Source organism: Phoca vitulina, unplaced genomic scaffold (assembly GCF_004348235.1).
Source record: "Phoca vitulina isolate PV1807 unplaced genomic scaffold, GSC_HSeal_1.0 scaffold79, whole genome shotgun sequence".
Classification (NCBI taxonomy): Eukaryota; Metazoa; Chordata; class Mammalia; order Carnivora; family Phocidae; genus Phoca; species Phoca vitulina.
The window spans coordinates 4,969,601-4,986,143 of record NW_022589782.1 but is presented as its reverse complement, the minus strand read 5'-3'; the positions used below and the strand labels follow the sequence as shown (position 1 = coordinate 4,986,143).

Here is a 16,543-nt window from a genome sequence, read left to right as displayed (position 1 = left end):
AAGCGACTGCCTTCGGCTCAGGTCATGATCCTGGAGTCCCGGGATCGAGTCCCACATCGGGCTCCCTGCTCGGCAGGGAGTCTGCTTCTCCCTCTGACCCTCCCCCCTCTCATGTGCTCTCTCTCTCCTCTCATCCTCTCTCAAATAAATAAATAAATAAATCTTTAAAAAAAAAAAAAAAAAAAAGAAATGGAAAGACATTCCATGCTCATGGATTGGAAGAACACTGTTAAAATGTCTATACTGTCCAAAGCAATCTACATATTTAATGCAATCCCTATCAAAATACCAACAGCATTTTTCACAGAGCTAGAACAAACAGATCCTAAAATTTGTATGGAACCACAGAAGACCCCAAATAGCCAAAGCAAGCTTGAAAAGGCAAAGCAAAGTTGGAGGCATCACAATTCTGGACTTCAAGTTATAATACAAAGCTGTAGTGATCAAAACAGTATGGTACCAACACAAAAATAAACACGATGAATGGAACAGAATAGAAAATCCAGAAATAAACCCACAATTATACAGTCAATGAATCTTCGACAAAGCAGGAAAGAACATCCAATGGGAAAAAGTCTCTTCAACAAATGGTGTTGGGAAAATGGGACAGCAACATGCAAAAGAATGAAACTGGACCACTTTCTTATACCGACACAAAAATAAATTCAAAATAGATTAAAGACCTAAGTGTGAGATCTGAAACCATAAAAATCCTCTAGAGAAACAGGCAGTAACCACTTTGAGAGCAGCCATAGCGACTTCTTACTAGATAGGTCCCCTGAGGCAAAGGAGACAAAAGCAAAAATAAACTATCGGGACTTCATCAAAATAAAAAGCTTCTGCAGAGTGAAGGAAGCAATCAACAAACTAAAAAGCAACGTATGGAATGGGAGAAGAAATTTGCAAATCACGTATCTGATAAGGCGTTAGTATTCAAAATACATGAAGAGCTTACCAAACTCAACACCCAAAAAACAAATAATCCAGACAAAAAATGGGCAGGAGACATGAATAGACATTTTTCCAAAGGAGACCTACAGATGGCTAATCGACATGTTGAAAAGATGCTCAACCATCACTCATCATCAGGGAAATGCAAATCAAAACCACAATGAGCTATCACCTCACACCTGTCAGAATGGCTAAGATCAGCAACACAAGAAACAACAGGGGTTGGGTGAGGATGCAGAGAAAAGGAAACCCTCTTGCACTGTTGGTAGGAATGCAAACTGGTGCAGCCACTCTGGAAAACAGTATGGAGGTTCCTCAAAAAGTTAAAATTAGAACTACCCTACTATCCAGCAATCACACTACTAGGTATTTACCTAAAGGAAACAGAAACACTAATTCATAGGGATACATGCACCCCATGTTTATAGCAGCATTATTTACAATAACCAAATTATGGAAAGAGCCCAAATGTCTATCAACTGATGAATGAATAAATAAGATGTGGCAATTCAGCCATAAAGAATGAAATCTTGCCATTTACAAGATGTGGATGGAGCTAGAGAGCATAATGCTAAGAGAAATAAGTCAGACAAAGACAAATACCATGATTTCACTCCTATGTAGAATTTAAGAAACAAACAAGCAAAGGGGAAAAAAATGAGAGAGTCTCAAAGCAAGAAACAGATTCTTAACTACAGAGGTCACCAGAGGGAAGGGGCGGGGGGAGACGAGGGAAATAGGTGACGGGGAATAAGGTGATATTATTAGATTATGCAGATATTATTAGAAAATCTTAGCTATATAAACCACATACACTTAACCATATAAAGCCTTTCTTTTCTGTGCGGGAAATACATAGCTTCTAAGGGGTAGAGAACAGTCTTGCTTCGCACACAAGCTGTGGGAATTATGGATTTGCCCCTGCCAGGACCTCACTTGTGTGTAAGACTTTAGAGAAACCTCAATGATGAAACAGTACTTAAAAAAAGATGGTTGAGGGGCGCCTGGGTGGCTCAGTCGTTAAGCATCTGCCTTCGGCTCAGGTCATGATCCCAGGGTCCTGGGGTCGAGCCCCACATCGGGCTCCCTGCTCAGCGGGAAGGCTGCTTCTCCCTCTCCCGCTCCCCCTGCTTGTGTTCCCTCTCTCATTGTGTCTCTCTCTGTCAAATAAATAAATAAAATCTTTAAAAAAAAATGGTTGGGACCAGTAAATCATACTCTGGGGTTCTAAAGTTAGCAGAGCTTAGGTTTAGGTTACCGGACGATATATGGAGTGACCCATGTGCTGAGGATCCACAGGGTCCCACCTGGGTGTGTTTGGGTCACATGAGGTGGCGCCATACCTGGATGCCCTTTTCCCACTGACCCGTGTACTCCTCATTCGCCGACAGCCACCTCATCCTGCCTTCCCCGTGGCGCATATTGTTTTCCCACTGACCTTCATATATGTTTCCAGACTTGTAACTGGGACAAAAAAAAATTTGAAAACAATCAGTTATTTTATATACCATACTTATCTTTAAGAAGACTTTCTTTTAAACTTCTTCTCTCAGCATCTTTGAAGAAATCCAACCCTTGTGCCCAGTCTTCTTCAATTCAATGGATAGGCATGTGGTTAGTAGAAATCATCATCTTAGGGGTAGGATAAACTACTGTATTAAATCCTCAATCATTTAATAAGGTGACAATAGAGCAGGTATTTTAAATCTTGTAAAACTAATTCTTATGATACTATGATTGGTTAACATTTCACCCCCAAATATTCCAACCTTTAAAATATTTGACTCTATCAGCTCAATCTAAAATCAAGCAAACGGAGCGCCTGGGGGGCTCAGTTGGTTGAGCGACTGCCTTCGGCTCAGGTCATGATCCTGGAGTCCTGGGATCGAGTCCCGCATCGGGCTCCCTGCTCAGCAGGGAGTCTGCTTCTCCCTCTGACCCTCCTCCCTCTCATGCTCTCTATCATTGTCTCTCTCTCTCAATAAATAAATAAAAATCCTTAAAAAAATTATTAAAAAATAAATAAATAAATAAAATCAAACAAACGGGGGCACCTGGGTGGCTCAGTCGTTAAACGTCTGTCTTTGGCTCAGGTCATGATCCCAGGGTCCTGGGATCGAGTCCCACATCAGGCTCCCTGCTCAGCAGGAAGCCTGAGTCTCCCTCTCCCACTCCCCCTGCTTGTGTTCCCTCTCCCACTGTGTCTCTCTCTGTCAAATAAATAAATAAAATCTTTAAAAAAATACTGTCGGGCGCCTGGGTGGCTCAGTCGTTAAGCGTCTGCCTTCGGCTCAGGTCGTGATCCCAGGGTCCTGGGATCGAGCCCCACATCGGGCTCCCTGCTCCGCGGGGAAGCCTGCTTCTCCCCTCCTTCTCCCCCTGCTTGTGTTCCCTCTCTCGCTATGTCTCTCTCTGTCAAATAAATAAATAAAATCTTTAAAAAAAAAAAAAAATACTGTCATTATTTTAAAATAAAAGAGTCTTCCAAAAACATACAGTAATAGATATCTATGATTAATAGAGAACAAAGAAAGACAGTTTCTACCTGTGATAAAGTGAAACTGTATTACTAAACCTCACTTAATATAATGTTTCTCTAAATTTCCATAGAATATGTTCATCACTATGGAGATTACACTGGGGTGAATTTAAGTATTCCACCCTACTTATATAGAAAATGTGTTCCCCGGAATTTCTACTTTTTTTTTTTTTTTTTAAGATTTGAGTTATTTATTTGAGAGCGAGCGAGCGAGCATGCGTTGGGGGGAGGTGGGGCAGAGGGAGAGGGAGAATCTTAAGCAGGCTCCATCCCCAGTGCAGAGCCCAATGTGGGGCCTGATCCTACAACCCCAAGACCATGACCCAAGCCGAGATCAAGAGTTGGACACTCAACCAACTGCACCACGCAGGCGCCCCTCTGCACCTTAAGTTGCCTACGTGAAAATTATTTGGGCCCACACACACACTTATCACCCATATCCCACACGTGGCAGAGCCGATACCTACCATCTGATCCCCCAGCCTTTTTTGATGTTGTACACCCAGTCCCCCTCGTACCAGGAGGTACCCTCTTGATTGTAATAAATAGAGCCCTGAAACAAATAATATCATTTTAAAAAAATCAAGTCTCATAAAACAAATGTTTATTAAAGGTAAAGATTTAAAAATATATGAATTTAGGGAGTCTAAACCGCGAAGAAGTCAATGTCCTACTTGGGCAAGACACCTAATCCGTCGTATGTTTCTGTCTTGGAATCGAGAAGATGGTAAGGTAGCCCCCACGTGAGAGTGAGATGTCACAAATCAATTCCTCCCTGATAATGAAGTTTAAAATATTTGACTCTATCAGCTCAATCTAAAATCACATTAAGGCATGAAAAGTGGCATCACCGGCGAGAGAGTAAGCTGGTGCAGCTGTGGCGGAAAACAGTTTGGAGGTCCCTCAAAATGTTAAACATCCAGTTCCCATACTCCACTCCTAGGTTTATATGCCAGAGAACTGAAAACAAGTACTCAAATAAACCCCTACACACACGTTCATAGCGGCGCTATTCACAGAAGCCCAAAGACGGAGAGAGCCCAAATGTCCATCGATGAATGAGCAGATACACAAAATGTGGTCCATCCATACACTGGACTATTATTCAGCCACAAAAAGGAATTAAGTACCTACAACCTGGATGAATCTCAAAAACCTGAGGCTGAGTGGGAGAAGCCAGACACAGAAGGTCAGTCACATACCGTAGGGTCCCATTCCTAGGAACCATCCAGCCTAGGTAAACCCGTAGAGACAGAAAGCAGATCGGGGCCCGCCGAGGGGTCAGGGTGGGGAATATCTGCCGAGTGGGTACAGGGTTTTATTTTGGAGTGTTGATGAAAATGCTGTGGGACCAGACAGAGGTGGAAGTCTCACAACTCTGGGAGTTCCCTGAATGCCACCGACTGCTGACTCTAAAACGGTCCGTTTCGTGTGATGTGAATTTCCTATCAATCAACAGAAAGTGAATCTACTGTCACAACAGCCCCCCACCTCCCGCCCTCTGTGTTTGTCATCCTATCAGTGGACGGGAGTCCCGGGGCTGCTCACCCACCTTCCCGTGTCTCTTGCCGCGACACCAGTGGCCGATGTGGGACACGGGGTGCGTGCCGCATCTGAACATACCAAATCCTTGCCTCACGCCGTGCATCACTTCTCCTTCGTAGGTGCTGCCATCCGGCCACGTGTACACGCCATGGTTCATGGGGACGTTCTTCACAAACTCCCCCTAGGGCAAAACGGCCAGAGAGTGAGAGAGAGAGAGAAAGCAGGGGAGAGACCCCGAGTCCTGTGGGCGGTCTGAGATGCCTCCCTGACACCTGGATGCTATTCCTGTCTCTCCTCCGCGGCAACAGTGGAGTACCTCCCCTCCGCCCCAGTTTCCACTCTCCTCCTTCCTTCTCTGCACACCCCATCCTCTCTCACCTCCCCTCCCCTGGGCGGAAGCCCCAGCAGAATAAAGCAGCCAGAAGCTGTGTGTAGACAAGGCTCCAAGAGGCAAACAGGGGACATGGAAAAGTGCTGGTTTCCGATCCTGGCCTTGGGCCCGCGAGCGTCTTGGAACCCACGTCGAAGGAGGCTTACTGCCCTGGCTTCCAGTGTTCTCTCCAAGGGACTCCGCTGATCAGCCCGGCTTGGTGATCAACTGATGGAAACCCTTCTTTCCGCCCGTGGTTCATCAAAATATTCTGCAGACACCTCAGCCAACCGCCTGCCCCGTGGGTGCCTTCCGGAGAACCCGCGCTGCTCAGGGCCAGGACGTCAGCCCTGAGCCACCGGATTCTCTCTCGGGAACACGAACTCGGGGGAGGCAGGCAGCCCGCGGGGAGAAGGGGTCAGGGTGACCTGGCCTGGCCACTGGCCGGAATCCACGAGGCCAGCTGACCTCCCTGAAGGTACTTCTGTGACAGCTCAAATCCTGCCCATAAATCCTCCTGTCTAGGCTGGTGTGGAAAGGCCCATGCCTGCAGGAAGGATTCCCACCTGAGAGCTGCCAGAAATAAACCAAGGCCCACAGGCTGGAAGGCAGGGTGTTGCGGGGAGAAGAGTTTCCCTGGAAAGGCTGGCCCCAAACCACCAGATCCTCAGGCTCCCCTGCGCCTCATCATCTCCCACTGGGCAGCCCCAGTGAGCTGCCCAGCTGGCCCAAACCTGCCTCTGTGTCCCTTACTTGGCCGCTACTTGAATATGTGCATTACGGGCACGGGTTTTAAATATTTTCATTACCACTTAAAAACATCACAAGCAGTGCCGCAATCGCAACGTCTGGAATAGCCTTCTAGCAACCCATTTAAAAATATACATTCCCTTTAAACCAGCAAGACGGGTTAAGGGAGACCCACGACCGAGGAATAAAAGCAGCCAGTAAAAATAGCTGGAGCTGGATAGATGGATACGGTTTGATCTCCACAAAAATAAAGGTACAGAAGAGAATGTATAATGAACTATTTATGTTTGTGAAGAGTGAGAGAAACCAAATACAAATACACACACAGAACACACAGAGAGACCCCAGAACATACAGATGAAATGGGTAACGATCACCAGGAGCCCGTGCGGTAATGAGTCACGTTTCACCTATAGTCTCTGGTTCTCTGGACTTTTTTTTTTAAGATTTTATTTATTTATTCATGAGAGACAGAGAAAGAGAGAGAGAAGCAGAGGGAGAAGCAGGCTCCCCAAGGAGCAGGGAGCCTGATGCGGGACTCGATCCCAGGACCCTGGGATCATGATGACCTGAGCTGAAGGCAGACGCTTAACCATCTGAGCCACCCAGGCGCCCTCTCTGGACTTTTTTAACCCATGTGCTGAATCACTTTTATGAAAGCAGTATGTTTCATTGTGGGAAGCTGACCATTAAGTTTCATTAATTACAATTTAACACTATAACATATTACGTGCTTTACCTCATATTTCAGTCCATCAGCCCAAATGTAAGTCCCTTGTCCATGCATGAGTCCTTCTGAAAACATACCCTTCAAAACAGAACAACAACAAGACCTTAGGACCAGTCCTTCATTCGACACAATGCCTGCAACCGTGGTTTTAGTTCTTAGGATGGAGCCTTATCCCCCCTTTCATCTGCATGAATATGCTTGTCCAAATTCCCCAAAACGTACACCAAGCAGTCCTATGCAACGGTTAAACATGAGTTGTAAATTCAGTCTGTGTCTTCCTCTCCTAATTAAGCGGTGAAAAAGGCCGTAGTTAAAAAGAATTCATATGCTTTTAGTTGTGCACGTCACGGTGTAAGGATTTCTAAAAATTATTTAAACTAGGTAGACCTGGGGCACCTGGGTGGCTCAGTCGGTTAAGCGTCTGCCTTTGGCTCAGGTCATGATCCCGGGGTCCTGGGATTGAGTCCCTGCATCAGGCTCCTTGCTCAGCAGGAAGCCTGCTTCTCCCTCTCCCTCTGCCTGCCGCTTCCCCTGCTTGTGCTCTCTCTCTCTCTTTCAAATAAACAAAATCTTGGGACAGCTGGGTGGCTCAGTTGGTTAAGCATCTGCCTTCAGCTCAGGTCATGATTCCAGGGTCCTGGGTCTCTCTCTCTCTCTAACAAATAAATAAAATCTTAAAAAAAAAAAAAAATCTTTTTAAAAATGACGACTTCAGTTGTATGGAGCCGTGTTTTTACCTTGGAGTAGGTGGTCAAAGTTAAATCAGCATTAAGTACTTCCAATTTCTTCTGAAGAATCAATGGACTTTTCTGAAGATACAAATCTAAAACTCTCACAGAACATTCTAAAACTTCCTCCCTGCCCGTTCCCAAAATGTGTCACTCACGTGGTAGGTGCAACCTCCTTGAAAGACCGCAAAGCCTTCTCCCTCATATAGTCCACGGACTTTTTCCCCTTCGTAGCTACAAAGAAATAAAGCTCAAGGCAATGAGTGGCATGATCAAACCTAAGTGACGGTGGGTTAAAGTCATAATTAACATCAGTGAAGGTGTACAAGCATTATGTCACATTCATTCACTCAACAAACGTTCCCCGAGGGCCACTGTGCCCCTTTCTAAGCACTGGGCTGGCGCCATGAACAAGACTAGAAAGTTCCTGCCCTCGGAACCTCATAGGTCACTGAGGAGACACAGACAACACACAGGGGACACATGAACAAGGTAATTCCAGATCATGTTCAAGTTTTGAGAAAGACATGATCAGGGAACGTGGCTGAGAATAAGGAGGCTGCTGTGTACAGGTGGTCAGGGCAGAAGCCTCCTGGAGGACATGGGAGCTGTACTGAGACCCACAGGTCATGAAACAAACAGCCCTATGAAGAATCCTGGGAAGAGGGAACAGCAAGTACAAAGGCCCTGGGGCAGGAAAGAGCCCTACAGCTCAAGTTCAGACAACAGAGAGGAGGGAGGCCCAGCTGGGGCACAGGACAGAGGGAGGATAGGAGAGGAGACAGAGGCTCGGGGGCGGCAGGAAAATCCAGAGCTCTAGGAGGAATCTAGAGAGGGTTCTAAGAGGGGAGTTGGCCAAGGTCAGATTTATGTCATAAAAAGAGCACTCTGGCTGGCTGCTGTGGGAAGAGACTGTGGGAGAGCCAACAACCAGGAGCAAACAGTGAAAGGGGGTGGAGATGGAAGATGACGGTTTATTCTCGACAGTTTCTGTCTGGAATGATGAAAAAGTTCTAGAAACTAATAGTGATGGTTGCACAACAGATGAGCGTACTTAACGCCACTGAATTGTACACTTAAAATGGTTAAAATAGGAAATTTTCTGGGTATTTTTTTAAGAAGCACTTTCCACACCCAGGATGGAGCCCAGCACAGGGCTTGAACTCATGACCCTGAGATCAAGAACTGAGCTGAGATCAAGAGTCACTTCACCCACTGAGCCACCCAGGACACTTCACCCACTGAGCCACCCAGGCGCTCCCTATGTTATGTGTATTTTACCATGATAATTTTACAAATTTTTTTTTTTCAAGATATATTCTAGACATGGGACCAAAAGGTCTTGCTGACGTGCTGGCTTTGGGGAAGAGGGAATCAAGGACAGTGTGCAGATTTTGAGTTCAGAACTGGGTGGATAACGTGTGATTTGGGACCTCACTCAGCTCTAAGGTCTGGGGTAAGTGAGGTGAAAAACAAAAGAACAGGTGACAGCCGTGACAAAAATGGGCTTCGTCCAAGAACGCAAGGAAGATGCAACGTTAGAAAGTCTATCACAACTCATGACATCAGCAAATCAAAGGAGAAAGGCCACAGGTTTATATCAAGATGCCAGAAAGGCATGTGATAAAATTCAGCAGTCATTTCTTTAAAAATTCTAGTCATGCGGGCGCCTGGGTGGCTCAGTCGTTAAGCATCTGTCTTCAGCTCAGGTCATGATCCCAGGGTCCTGGGATCGAGCCCCGCATTGGGCTCCCTGTTCAGTTGGAAGCCTGCTACTCCCTCTCCCACTCCCCCTGCTTGTGTTCCTGCTCTCGCTGTCAAATAAATAAATAAAATCTTTAATAAATAAATAAATAAATAATAAAAATAAAAATGAAAATTCTAGTCATGTTATAATGCGAGGAAACTACCTAAACATAAGAGACTGTTTATGAAAAAGCGATAGCATATAGGATTTTTGCAAGTGAAATACCAAAATCAGCTCCCTTAAAATCAGGAACATGAACAGGATGCCTGATCTTCCCACCAATTATTCAACATGATTTCAGAGGTTCTAGGTCATGCAGAGAGTCAGGAAACCTAAGTAATCTGCATAAATATTGAGAAGAGTTAGGAAATTATTCTACCTTGAAGATTATGTGATTATTTACCTGTAAAACCCAAAGACTTTCTTCTAATTCATGAGAGATTGTGGCAACCCATGGGAGGGGCAGGGAGGGCAAAATTGGAATACGGTGGAGGGAAAGAATGAACTCTTCTTTTTTTTAAGATTTTGTTTATTTACTTGAGAGAGAGAGAGCATCAGCAGGGGGTGAGGGAGAAGGGGAGGGATAAGCAGACTCCCCACTGAGCAGGAAGCCCAATGCAGGGCTCGATCCCAGGACCCTGGGATCATGACCTGAGCTGAAGGCAGACATTTAACCGACTGAGCCACCATGGCACCCCCAAGAATGAACTCTTCTTTAAGATAACTTGGCATCATTTCATTTGTCATGAGTATATAGCACTTTGGTAATGAAAAGCAATAAAGAAACTGTCAAGGATTTTTAAAAGTCACAATAGCTCCTTTCAATGGTATCAACACCTCCCCTCACTCCCAAGACACATACATGTTTCCTGGGGCTCTTGGCCTGGATCCAGACCAGCTCTATGTCAGGATATTCAATTCGTCTGGTTCCCACATCAGGGCAACCCCAGGCTCTACCTTCTCTGAACTAAGTCTGTGTACATTGCTGAGAAACTCTGTTGAGTTTCTCTAGAAAGAGCCCAGTGTAAAACATAACTACGCACTACGCACATAGACCCTATTTCCTACTTTTTGATATCCTTCGACAGTGCTCAACCCAGAGCTGGCACATAATAGCTCATTAATAAATGGCTGCTAACAGAAATTGGGTGGTGCTTCCATATACTAGTAATAGAACAATTAAGAAAACAATTCCACTTATAATTGCACCAAAAACAATAAAATACCTGGGAAAGAACTCCAACCTAGGGGGTGAAAGACCCGTACTCTCAAAACTATAAAACACGGATGAAAGAAATTAAAGGCGATACAAACAAATGGAAAGATATTCCATGCTCATGGATTCTAAGAATTAATATTGTTAAAACGTCCATACTACCCAAAGCAATCCACGGACTCAATGCAATCCCTATCAAAATGCCAACAGCATTTTTCACAGAACTAGAACAAATAATACTGAGATTTGTATGGAACCACAAAAGACGCAAAATAGCCAAATCAATCTTGAGAAAGATGAACAAAGCCGGAGGTATCACAATCCCAGATTTCAAGATCTACTACAAAGCTATAGTAATCAAAACAGCATGGTAGTGGGACAAAAACAGACACATAGATCAATGCAATAGAACAGACAGCCCAGTAAACCCACACTTAAATTGTCCATTAACCTACAGCAAAGGAGGCAAAAATATACAATGGGGATAAGACAGTCTCTCAACAAATGGTACTAGGAAAACTGGAAAAGAAAGAAACTGGACCACTTTCTTACACCATACATAAAAATAGACCGAAATGGATTAAAGATCTAAGTGTGAGACCTGATCCCATAAAACTCCTAGGAGAGAGCACAGGCAGTAATTTCTCTGATATCAGCCATAGCAACATTTTTCTAGATATGACTGCTCAGGCAAGGGAAACAAAAGTGAAAGTAAGTTATGGGGACTATAAAATAGTACATAATAAAAATAAAAAGGTTGTGCCTCGCAAAGGAAACCATCGACAAAACAAAGCAGTTTATTGAATAGAAGATATTTGCAAATGATATACCCAATAAGGGGTTAATGTATAAGATATATAAAGAACTTGTAAAACTCAACACCAAAGATACAAATGATCCCATTAAAGAATGGGCAGAGGACCTGAATATACATTTTTCCAAAGAAGACATACAGACGGCCAACAGACACATGAAAAGATGCTCAAGATCACTCGCCATCAAATGCAAATCAAAACCAAAATGAGATATCACCTTACACCTGTCAGAATGGGTAGACCCAGAAAGACAAGAAACAACAAGTGTTGGCGAGGATGTGGAGAAAAGGGAGCCTTTGTGCACTGTTGGTGGGAATGTAAATTGGTGCAGCCACCGTGGAAAACAGTACGGAGGTTCCTCAAAAAATTAAAAATAGAAAACCATATGATCCAGTCATTCCACCAGTGGATATTTGCCCAAAGAAAATGAAAACACAATTCTAAAAGATAAATGCACCCCATGTTTATTGCAGCATTATTTACAAGAGCCAAGATTTGGAAGCAACCCAAGCGTCCATCCACAGATGAACAGAAAAAGAAGATGTGGTATATACATACAATGGAATATTACTCAGCCAGAAAAGAGAATGAAATCTTGCCTTTTGCAACAATATGGATGGACCTAGAGAGTATTATAAGTGACATAAGTCAGAGAAAGACAAATACCTGATTTCACTTCTAGATGGAATCTAAAAAACAAACAAAAAGGGGCGCCTGGGTGGCTCAGTTGGTTAAAAGTCTGCCTTCAGCTCAGGTCATGATCTCAGGGTCCTGGGATCAAGCCCCGCATCGGGCTCCCTGCTTGGCAGGAGGCCTGCTTCTCCCTCTCCCACTCCCCCTGCTTGTGTTCCCACTCTCGCTCTGTCTCTCTCTGTCAAATAAATAAAATCTTTTTAAAAATAAATAAATAAAAAACAAACAAAAAGCAAAAACAGACCCATGAATGCAGAGAACTGATGGCTGTCAGAGCAAAGGGGGCTGGGAGGATGGGCAAAATGGGTGAAGGGGAGAGAAAGATACAGGTTTCCAGTTATGGCGTGAGTAAGTCCCGGGGATAAAAGGCTCAGCATAGGGAAGAGGGTCAAGGGCGTTGCAATGGCGTTGTATGGTGACAGATCACAGCTACGCTTGTGGGGAGCAGAGCATAATGTATAGGGTGGTGGAATCACTATGTTGTACACCTGAAACTAATCTAACATTGTGCAACTACATGTCAACCAAGAAATAAAAATAAAAGTGGCCACTGATATGCAGACGGTAAGTCCTGACTGAGCACCCACGAGGCCTAAGGTCTGGTGTTTGATATTCTTGGGTGTGTCTCTGTTGGGATGGAATATTCCACCTGAGAGGTTGAGCCGTGGAAACAAATTTTAGTAATTCATACACATTAGATACGTATGTTATAGGGAGGAAAAGATCCTATGTATACAGTGACACATAATAGAAAGTGAGAAGTATGATAAACGACGTTTTGAGCAAAATTACTTCCTATTGGAAAGCAGCAACGGAAAAGTTTGGACCAGAAGAGTAGGTGGGATTTGGTCATTCAGAAACGCGGGACAAACCCTCCAGCAAAGCGAGCTTTGCAAGCAAAGGTAAAAACAAATGGGATCGTGGGCAGAAGTCTAGCTGGGCTCCTGAGTTTGAGGAGAGAGGCAGGCTGGGTCAGAGCGTCAGGCTGAGGGGCTTTTTGCTGTAGACGATGGAAAGAAATCAAAAGTTTCTAAGAGTGTGGGAGCCAGCCTCAAAATGGCTCCCAGAGATTCTCACCTCCAAGTACTGGCACCCTTGTGTAAGCCTCGCTCACACTGAAGAGGGCTGACCTGTGGGGCCACCAGGATATTACAGAAATGACAGAGAGTGACATCAGAGACTGGTCATAAAAGACACGTGGCTTCTGCCCTTGCTCTCTCTTGGATTACTCTCTGGGGAAGCCAGCTGCCAGGTGGTGAGGACAGCCAAGCAGCCCTGTGGAGGGAGTCCGTGGGATGAGGGACTGAGGCCTCCCACCAACAGCCATGCCAAGGAGCCGCTCTGAAAGCGGACCGAGCAGCCGGCCAAGCCTTCGGACGATGGCAGTCTAGATTTGCATCTTGGCTGCAACTCCAGATGTCCTAACCCAATGCCATCCAGCTAAGCTGCTCCCCGATTCTTGACCCCCCATGAACTGTGTGCGATAATATTCATCTTAATTATCACGTTCTGGGGTGACCTGTCACAAGGACAGATAACTGATCCAGGGAGTGATGGAAACAATTAGGAAGGCAAATCTCAAATCTTTAAGAAATGAGGCCAACAGTCCAGTTAAGAGATAACGAAGAGGCGAAGTAAGCATTCGAGAAAAGGACTAATGAGAGAAGCCTAGAGGAAAAAGAAATATGAAATCATAGGGAAGGAGGCGGACAGTCTGGAGAGGGAGGAAATGGTAGCCCCCTTACAGAAATCAACAGAGATCAATGGAGAAGCCAATGGCTGGAGAAGTAGTAACATGTGGAGGAACCTTCTATGGGGTGTGTTTTCCCCAGTTAAGAACCTGAGGCTCAGGGGTGCCTGGGTGGCTCAGAGGGTTAAGCATCTGCCTTCGGCTCAGGTCATGATCCCAGGGTCCTGGGATCGAGTCCCACATCCGGCTCCCTGCTCAGCAGAGAGCCTGTTTCTCCCTCTCCCTATGCACCTCCCCCTGCTCATGCTCTCTTTCTCTGTATCTCTCTGTCTCAAATGAATAAATTAAAAAAAAAATCTTAAAAAAAAAAAAGAAGAACCTGAGGCTCAGGGTACCTGCCTGGCTCAGTTGGTGAAGCATCTGCCTTCGGCTCAGTTCATGATCTCGGGGTCCTGAGATTGAGTTCCGTATCGGGCTCCCTGCTCAGCGGGAAGCCTGCTTCTCCCTTTTAGCCCCTCCCCCCGCTCATGCTCTCTCTTGATCTCTCCCTCTCTCAAATAAAATCTTAAAAAAAAAAAAAAAAGAACCTGGGGCTCAGAAAAGTTCAGTGATGGTGTTGATGTCACAGAGCTAAGACCCCAATCCAGATCTCATTTCAAGTCCTGCAGTCTTTGTTTCGGGACACAGGAGCTGAAAGTCCAGTGGACAATGTCCAGTAGGGAGTTAAAAATTTGAACCTCAAACTCCAAGAGAGAGACCTAGATTTTTACAGTCATCTAGGAGAGGGGCAGGGAAAGCCACAAAAAGAGATTGCAGAGAGAGAGAAAAGAGCATAGAAAGGGGAACATGGAAGATGCAGCCCATTAAAAATCACCTTTCAACTATGAGTTTGGTGAGAATGGGCTCTTCGTAGTGAGTGGCATCTTCATTCTGCTGGTTATCATGTTTGGACTCTCTTCGGGGCCCCAATTCGCTGGGCTGCATTTCCAATGGTGGGACGGCACCGGGGGACATCTCTTGCCTAGCCACACTGCCATCTTGTTTGGCAAACTCTGGATAATCAGAGAGAGAGGAGGGAGAGCGGGTGGACTTATCCCCTTTTTTGTCTGCTCTCTTCTTTTCTTTCACCATTGCCTTTAGAAGTGTTCAAGTTTACTGTTTGTTTCAAGGCGCTGATCAGTCTCATCTGAAAAATAAAAATTCTCTCTCTAAATACTTGCAGGTTTCACTTGTAGTTAAAATTTCAGCTTTGCAACCCAATGTCATGGTCGTTCTCCTCCTAAAGCTTGAAAAATTACAACTATCAAGTATCACCAGTTTATAGGAAGATCTCCTGGGTTGTCCCTAAAAATTTTTTTAAAACTGGAACCACCACCTACCATTTCTTTTCAAATAGTGTCCCAGCAAGAAGGTAACCTGATACATGAAAAATGGCTACTTAATCCCTAAGGTTTTCCATGCTGCCAATCCATACTTTAAAAGCCCATCTCTCAATACACCTGCACTGCAGAGTGCTCAAGAGCTGGATTCAGGCTCCTGCAGGGCGCCTTACCAGCTGTGGGTTCTTGAGCAGGTGAATCTCCTTCTGCTTCAGATATCAAATAGAAATAACAGTGCCTCATCTCATTTTAAGAATTACATGAAACGATGCACAGAAGCCCCCTAAAGTATGGGATACAGCACACTATCCATGATGGGGTGATTATCATGTCACTTTCCTGTTTTTGAACTTGAAATCTTTGGCCGCCTACTCCCCATGCCAGAAAAGGAACGGTGTGATGTGTGCCCAAGGTCACAGATCTGGGGGGCAGGTCCCCAAAGCCAGGAGTTTTCATGGCCTCCCAAACTGGCCCCATTGAAAACATCTCAGTCCAACAAGCAGGACACACAGACGAGTCCTGGGGTGCAGGGCAAGGTCTAGTCCCTCCTCACATCCTAAGGGGTGCAGTGGGCACCCCACAAACCCACGGCTTGGATGGGATCCTTTGGACACCCCACCTACCAGCTCAACCCACCCCTAAGCTTTGCTCTCACCAACAGGATGCTGCTTTTCTCTTCCTTCAAAGCCCCACTACTCTTCCCAGCCCCCACCCCATCACGGTCTCTCCAGTGAAGCCCAGGTGAGTCTTTGCTATAGATAAGCTTTCTGGTCCTCGTCAGTGAAATCTGACCTACAACAAAGGCAAATCTCGTTTCTCATGGCGTTTTCCCCCACTAACTTTGATGTTCTGTTCTCCCCGGGCATGAGGTCGTATTATCATAGTGATTTATTCATTAGGCAGCACAAAAGGGGCGCCCCTTCTCTGAGCCTGGGGTTCCCCCGCGCCTCCTGCCCACCGCACCTGCTCAGGTCCTGGGGGCCGCGTCCGCCTGGCCGAGGAAGAGCCGGACCTGGCCGTCACATCTGCGGCGGCGCACGCAGGACCACCGGCAGGACGCTCACCTGACTCCGGACTCCGGGGGCTCAGCCGGGCCTCGGCGGAGGTGCTGCGCTGAACGCCGAGCGTCCGGACTCGGGCCGGTCTCCAGGCAACCGCGGGCTCCGCCCCGCCCGCCCCGCCCTTAAAGGGACCGCCGGCTTCAGCCGCTGAGCATCAGGGCTCAGCCCTTCTGGTCCTCAAGGCCAACCTGGAGCTGGATGCACCTGGACCCGGGTTCTCCCAGCAATTAGCTCTGCTAATTGCCGCGTGGCCTCGCAGCCTTAATCTTCACCATAACACAAGAATTCAGGCGGCTTTCCAATGTCCTAAACAAATTACCCCAAACTTA

At 45.8% G+C, this 16,543-nt stretch overlaps 1 protein-coding gene across 1 annotated transcript in view; it reads right to left on the bottom strand.

Moving 5' to 3' along the window:
* Positions 1 to 16,252, bottom strand: part of RSPH10B (radial spoke head 10 homolog B) — a 52,840-nt gene extending 36,588 nt beyond the window's left edge. The window contains exons 1-7 of the mRNA XM_032394085.1: positions 16,117 to 16,252; positions 14,649 to 14,960; positions 7,772 to 7,847; positions 6,895 to 6,963; positions 5,043 to 5,216; positions 3,958 to 4,043; positions 2,295 to 2,415 (exon numbers count right to left, since the gene is read on the bottom strand). Coding sequence (XP_032249976.1) covers positions 2,295 to 2,415; positions 3,958 to 4,043; positions 5,043 to 5,216; positions 6,895 to 6,963; positions 7,772 to 7,847; positions 14,649 to 14,905 — 783 coding nt within the window. The 5' untranslated portion in view covers positions 14,906 to 14,960; positions 16,117 to 16,252. The remainder of the gene's footprint in view (positions 1 to 2,294; positions 2,416 to 3,957; positions 4,044 to 5,042; positions 5,217 to 6,894; positions 6,964 to 7,771; positions 7,848 to 14,648; positions 14,961 to 16,116) is intronic.
* Between the last annotated feature and the right edge of the window lie 291 nt (positions 16,253 to 16,543).